Source organism: Coloeus monedula (assembly GCF_965178545.1).
Source record: "Coloeus monedula genome assembly, chromosome: 17".
Lineage (NCBI taxonomy): Eukaryota > Metazoa > Chordata > Aves > Passeriformes > Corvidae > Coloeus > Coloeus monedula.
Window position 1 is genome coordinate 12,708,036 of NC_138797.1, and position 7,400 is coordinate 12,715,435.

The 7,400-nt window shown below is 47.1% G+C and overlaps 1 protein-coding gene across 1 annotated transcript in view; it reads right to left on the reverse strand.

Annotated features, from left to right (window-relative positions):
• Positions 1-5,121, reverse strand: part of PHACTR3 (phosphatase and actin regulator 3) — a 100,899-nt gene extending 95,778 nt beyond the window's left edge. Inside the window, exon 1 of the mRNA XM_082292758.1 lies at positions 4,546-5,121. Coding sequence (XP_082148884.1) covers positions 4,546-4,648 — 103 coding nt within the window. The 5' untranslated portion in view covers positions 4,649-5,121. The remainder of the gene's footprint in view (positions 1-4,545) is intronic.
• Between the last annotated feature and the right edge of the window lie 2,279 nt (positions 5,122-7,400).

Sequence of the window (7,400 nt, forward strand, 5' to 3'; positions counted from 1 at the left end):
CATCAGTGGAGGACAAGGAACACATGGTGGACCACTGGCAAGGTCTGCTGGAGAACTCAGTAATGCCCATCCTGAAAAAACACTCCTTAACTGCGTGGTGCCAGGAAGGAAAAGCAGCACACAGAGAGCAAACGTGATGGCATCAATGTGTACTTACACAAATTCAAATGGATTATCCCAAAATTAAGGGGGGGAGGGGGGTGATGTTTTCACAGATTGTCATGGTTGTCTGTATCTCCTCAAGTAATACAGAGTTTTGACATGGTGTGTTCTTCTTCAGTCTGTGCACCCCTCCCTTTTATGATACAAATCAAATGAGATTGTCAATCTTCCCTGTGCCCTGTGACTGCTGGAAGGATATAATGAGAGCAATATTTTGGCTTCCTGCAACTGTCTCTCAATTACATGGTGATACTGAAATCTGTTCTCTTGAGATGCTCCTTTCTCTCTTGATCCTTATCTGGAAAGGTGGAGAAGGGGAAAGACATATAAGATAAGGAAATTCTTGACATCCCTGGAAGTGTTCAAGGCCAAGTTGGATGGGGCTTGGAGCAACCTTATGTAATCAGGTTAGGAAGGTGTCCATGCGTATGGCAGGGAGTTGGAACCAGATCATCTGTAAGGTCCCTTCTGACCCAAATCATTCTGTGATTCTATGAATAAGATGAAATTCACTTGCTTAACAACAACCTGGCCTAGAGACAGCCTATAGTTAAGCAAGACATGAGTATTTTGATGTCTGTTTCCCAGACTGAGGACATATTCCTGTTTCAAGGCTTGCTCACTCAGTGTGACAGTGAGCTTAAACAGAATCTAACATGAAGCCCAGTGTTTGTTGTACTACAGTAATTCTCATCAAATACTGCTCAGTGGCCATAAAATAGTTCCCTTAAATCACGGGCTGAAATGCATGATTTTATCTTAAAGGAGAGAATAAATAAGTGATCCAATTAAAGCAAAGAAACACTCATTCCTTCTTATCTTTCTTATACTATTTCCAGTATTCTCTACATTCCCAATAGGACCTCAATGCACCATTTAAATGCTGGAGGAAATCATCTCTTTGTGAGTAGAGCCTGATCTAAAGTCCTTATTTTCTTCTTAGACCATGACTGTCGTCTTAACTGATCACTGTGAGGAGCTGCTGTTTAATTAAAATTCCATGTGAAGGATCTAAATCAGTGAATTTGTATCTCTGTTTTGGAAAAAATAGCTACTAAATGTCCCTAGTCTAATTTACTGAACACCTTGTTTATCTTATTTATTATAGGAATATTTGTAAGATTGTAGTGGCTTGTGGTAATTTTGTAAGTTTTTATATGTGATAAAATTCCCTGTAGCCTGTAAAGATTACAGCTCTTCTAAATCAAGGTTATAAAACAGCTTTTCATTTCTACAGTGAATGCTTTGTGAGGAAAAGCACACTAGATAAAGGACCTTATCATGAAGCCTTTATTGTTCAAGGCTTGGAGTAATTGCAGCTTCTGCTGGCATTAGTCAGGACTGTGAGTGTGCAGAACTTCCCAAAAATCAACATCTAAGGCTATTTGAACCAGCCAGTTACTGAGTTATTCCACGCTCTTGCTGGATGAAGACAGAGTCCTCTTTAAAAATGAACAAAACACGACAAAAACCTCACAAACAAACTTCAGCTCTGCTCTCAGATGGGGAAACTCCCTTTGACATTTCACCCAAGCAATAGTTCATCATAAAATTGCAAATGAAGGACTGGGAAGGTGAACCTCGCCATCTGCAGTGTGCTCATCCCATGTTCCTTGGATCTGATGTTTATATTGCTCAGGATCAGCTAAAAAGGGATGATTTGGTCCAGTGAGAGCAGATTCTGAGACAGCCAGTGAGGCTCAAACCCCACTGTGATGGGTCAGTTATACTGGTTAAACTGGTGTTTCAGGAGGGAAAGAAAAATGAAGCACTGCATCACAGGATTTCCTTTGGACATACATGAAAATCTTTATGCTGCCAGCTCTACACTCTCAGCTATGGCACTGAAACTTCCATGCATAAAGCTGGGCTAAACAAAAAAATACTGTAATTGTACAGGTCAAGAAGAGGAATATAAATATGTCTTTAAACAACTCCACATAACCAGAAAAAATTTTAGAGTCCAGGCTGGCTTCATCTATTACCACATTTCCTATGTCGATATCCTTTCCTCAGTAGGCACAGCCAAATGAGTTGGTGCAGAATAATCCCCGACCCCATCACACATTCAAAAAGCTGTTCCAAAACAAGAGTGCATCTCCAGTAGGGATAGGGCATCACTCAAATGCCAGGTAAAAGTAGGAATGGTTTTTGTAGTGATCCTACGGTTACACTCTATTGTGGTATTGGTCTGTTTGTCTGTATAATTTAAACACATCACTTAAATGTTAATAAAAATTAATTTCGTTTTTAGATTAACAAAGAATCCTACATGTTCACATTTCTCTACTTGGTTTGTCTGCAAGCAGGGTTGGGATGTAAACATAAACTTTGGACATATCATTTCCCACTCCTAAAGACTGTCTTTCGACTTAGAGTCTACGGATGGTTAGGTTGGTACAATGATAATGATAAAATTATTTTCCAGGACAGTAAAATAAGATAAATTGCAATTATGTCATCTAGCATACAGAATTCTTAAAATAATATAAATTGTATTCCAGACTTTTAAGTAGCCAAATGTATGAAATTGTACATAATGATTACTCACAACATTGAAGGGCAAAATTTTATTTAAATTAAGCAACTTAGGTTCATTTTATTATCATCTGGAAGCATACAGATGTTCAATACTATTCAATGAACAAATTTAAAGCCTGAAAAGCTTACCAAACATGCTAATCCTACCACTGACTATATGTACCTACCTGGACAAAAACCATATGTATTTAACACCTTTTGTTTCTCCCCACATATTGTATGTAGAGCACAATACATAAAAGACACCTTCTCTTGCGTTTCAGTAGAGCTTCTGCCATGCAATGGGGCACTGGCTGATCTGATGGAGTCTCTATTAGGGGAAAAAATGCTCCTTGGTATTGACAGTTCCTTCTCCTAACAAAAAGCACAATAATGTTTATATCTTTGTCGATTTGTCAGACATGTTCTGTACTTTTTTTGTTGTGTATCTCACAAAGGCCAAAAGAATTAATTAGCGGAAAATAATCTAGAGGAATTAAAACTGAGGTTGCACACGCCTTCCTTTCATTAGTCACTTCTGCTTCCAGAAATCAAATGGCAGGAACATACATTCCTCTTTCAGTCAAGATTGCCCCTTTGGGAGTGAGTCGAGCAGTTCATGTTAGAAGAGTCCTTTGTTCCCTTCACTTAGGGTATCGGAACAGTTGGTAATCAGGGATAAATCATCCACTGTTTGCCTTAATTTAATTTGTATTTCACTCCAGACTAATGTGCTCAGAATTGCTTGATAAGGCAAACAAACAGAAGAACATAAAATAGATACAAATATTAATATCCTCATTGGCTCAGAAGGAAGCAATATAGCAGGTGTATGAATAGAGCCTGGAATATTTTATTTACTCAGTAATCTGAGAAAGGGGAGCAAAGTTCAACCCGAAATTGCATCCAGGGATTGTCTCCTGTAGGCTGATACTGCCTGACCCAAAACCTAAACCTGTTTCTAGGCTTAGAATTCGGTGTAGTGGGCAGTGACGATAAACACGTCATTCATTGTCTTTACGCTGTTTTGATTACTCCTTTTCTCATAAAGAAACCTGACAGCTCTTGTGTGACCATCATCTATTCAGGGAAACTGAGAGTGAACTGGCTCTTACCCTTTGCTTCCAGCTTGTTGTTGTGCCTTTCTGTGCAATCACATCACATCAAAGCGATGTAGCTATTTGTTTTTTTTTTTTTCCTAAAGGTCTCAACACTGCTTAGATTCTGACAATCTGAAATTACTGAGTCACCACCAACAGACATTTAGAATTACTCCTCAAAGTGAAGTTAAGATGAAAACACCCTTAGCCATTGTTAAAGAAAAAAAAAAAAAAATCTAATCACAATATTCTATTTATATACTAACGACTGGGCTGTGTCCCCTCAGCACCACCCTCTGTGCCCACACTTCATAAGGAGATTACGCTTCTCCCTATGAAGTGAAAATTACCTTCTTGTGGGCAGAAAGCGTTTAATTATGACTCTGCTTCCCTTGTCTCCATGGCGATCCCATGCAAACAGCCTGCTTTATTAGCCCTCATTTCCCCCTCCCAACCAAAGCCATAAATTAGCTCTGCGGGAGCCCGGGTCGAGCGCTGCCGGCGGCCCCGGGGACCCCCGGCCGGCCAGGACCCGGCGCCAGCCGCGCCCCCCGCGCTCACCCAGCGGACGGGCGCCGCGATGGCAAAGCCGCGGGACGCGCTCCGCTCCAATCCCGTTTGGAGCTAAACCGCTGCACCATTTCGGCACCTACTGCAGGAAATATGTTCCCAATCCCTGCCCGGCCGTGGCGGACCGGCTCCCTGCAAATTGGCGGATGCTCCCGGCCCGCCCCGAGCGCCGCCGGGAGAGCGGAGCCGTTACCTGGGTGCTCCCCGGGGCCCGCGGGGTCGGTGAGGATGCTGGGGTCACTCTGCGACCTGCCTCGCGGGAGAAAGCAGCCGGTCCCTTCTTCCGATGCAGCCATGAGGTGGAGGGCGGGAAGCTCAGAGGAGGGGGGAGGAGGAGGCGCTCATGGAGCCGGCGGCGGCCGGGGGACAATGGGGACGGGGGTGCGGCGGCGGCGGCGGCGGGGCGTCAGCCGGGCAGCACCAGCCGCGGCAGCATCTTCCCCGGCGCCGTCGGCAGGGCTGCGGCGCGGCGCTCCGCCGGCTCCGGGCGCTCAGGGGGCAGCTCCGGGCGCCTCAGGGGGGTGGGCCATGCCGCCTGGCGGGGTGGGGAAGAGCCGGGGCGCGGGCCGCCGGCCCGGCCCCCCGCCGCCGCCGCCCCCTCCCGGGACGCCCCCCCGAGCGCCGCTCCCGGAGTCGCCTCAAGCCGCCGCGCTGCTGAGCGCATCCGTTGGAAAACATTGGGATTCTCCCATGGTGCCCCGCGAGCGCCCGCCTGACGTCACGGCGGGGGGGTGGGGTGGGCGCCGCACCTGCACTGCACAAAGGCGGGGGCTCCGCAGGTGCGCGGGGTCCCGCCCGCCCGGAGGCGTCACGGGCCGCGGGGAGGGCCCGCGGGGAGGGGCCGCTCCTCCCTGCTCCGCCCCGCTCCTCCCTGCTCCGCCCCGCGGCTCCTCACCGCTCCTCCTCCCCGCTCCTCCCCGCTCCTCTCCGCTGTGCGGGACCCGCCCGTGTTCCCCGAGCCCTCCCGCTGCTTGTCCCGTCCGTCCGGGCCCTTTGCCCCGCGGGAGGGAGCGGCGCGATCCCCCGGCACCAGGGCGGCCGCGGGCTCGGTGTCCGCCGCTCGCTTCTCCCCGGGGCTGGCGGAGGAGGGTGTCCCGCGGGGCTTCCCCTGGGCAGGACGAGCGGGGGATCGCTCCGCGCCCGCCGGCACCCCCGCGCAGCTCGGCCGGAGCTTCCGCGAAGCCGGCGGGGCTGGGCTGGGGCGGGGGCCTCCTGGCAAAGGAGGTGTCTCACGGGGACCCCGCAGGAACGGGATGCTCCAACTCGGGCTGAATAGCTTGGTTGGGAATTTAAGGGGAATAACTGCTTTTATGGATTTTTATTTTGCTCCTGCCCATCCAGCGCAGGGTACCGGCAGAGGAGATGCTGGTCTGTGCCCGGTTTTCTTGAAGTTTTAGCCTGTAAAACCAGGGATGCTTTTTAATCACTCTCCGAGGAAAGTCCTTTAGAATGCTCGGTCAGTGCTTGCTGGACTGTGGCGGTTCTCCCCTCGTGTTTTCAGCAGGGCGGTGTTGAGGAGCCTGCTTTAAACTTTGCTTTTGGCTTTACGTGAAACTAATGCTAAGAAATAACTCACCTCTTGGGCTGACTCAAGAGCAGTGGTTATACATGCAGCTGACCAAGTTCCTGTTGTGAGGCGGCTACCAGTTGGCAAAATTTTAGGGATGAATACTTGCATCAGAAAATTTTCCATTAATGCAGTTTTTTATTCCCACACACAGGAGTACAGAATGCGTCAGGTTGGACGGAACCACAGCGGGGTCACCTGGTCCGATCTCCCTGCTCAGGCAGGGTCATTCCAGAGCACAGGGCTGTGTCCAGACAGGTCAAGAAAACCTGCAATGAAGGAAACTACACAGCCTCACCTGCACAGCAAAGAAGTTCTTCCTTATGTTCAGGTGAAACTTTCTAAGCATCAGTTTTTCACCATTGCCTCTTGTTCTATTACTTGGCACCACTGAGAAGAGCCTGGCTCTGTTTTCACGTAAATATGTGGAAAACGTTTTGCTTCTCTTCTATAAAGAAGATGGGGTTTGGCCATTGCTGAAAGCAGGGCAAACAAAGCAGTTATGTGGGGTTATGTCTTTGTTGTGTTTGGGGGGATTTAACCCAAATCTATCACAGTGAGCCATGTGCTTGATGTTTTTCTTTAAGCAGGAATTTCAAAGTTGAACGTGTGCACACATCTGATCTGGGAGTCACTTTTGGGCTATGTGTCCCTGAGATTCAGTTAACTTACTGACCTTCTGGGGAAAGAAAAAAGCCTGTGGGCGTGGATTTAATGGTGGAGCTTGATAAGAAAATTCATCCAAAATTCCGTTTGAGGAAGGCCTGTGTGTGGCTGTTGGGGTGACGTCTGCCTGTGGCTGGGGTGAGCTGCTGCATCCAACAGCAAGTGGGAATATTGTCCTGAGAACAGAACCCGAGCAAAGGGTTTAAAGTAAAATATCAAAGAGTTCCTGGTCCAATGAGCAGCACTGTCCCTTCTTGCTGTGCATAAGGTAGATCCTAAGGAAAAAGAAGCGTGTGGTGGTTTAATCTGTGTTATCATGCAATGGAATACATTAAGGTGCCAAGTGAGATAATGAGCCAAATCTATTTTTAGTCCTAAAAGGAGAGGAAGTAGCAAGTTTTAAATGGTTTTTCTCTATATAGCTTATAGGTCATGCTAGAAAATGCTGATGGTTTCTAGTGAATTCTCTGAAAGTCTGTTTGCACTAATCCACATAGCTGCCTTCTGAGATGAAGAATGACACTGATTTCGTGTTTAAAATGTAGGACTGAAAAGTTCCATATCAGATTTAAGCATTCATACAAGACTGAATATATTAAAATATTTGCAACCCAAGAAAGTATCTCCAAGACGTCTTTAGTAGCTATAGAAGCACACAGGATGAGAGGGATGTATTTTTAACCAGCTCCCATACTGGTTGCCTCTGTAGAGGACACTTTTTAGGATTCCTTTAGATTTAAAATGTTGTGTGGTAGAATACACTCAAACAGGGCTGGAATCTGCCTTGCTGTTTTGACTTAGTTAAAGAGCATTTT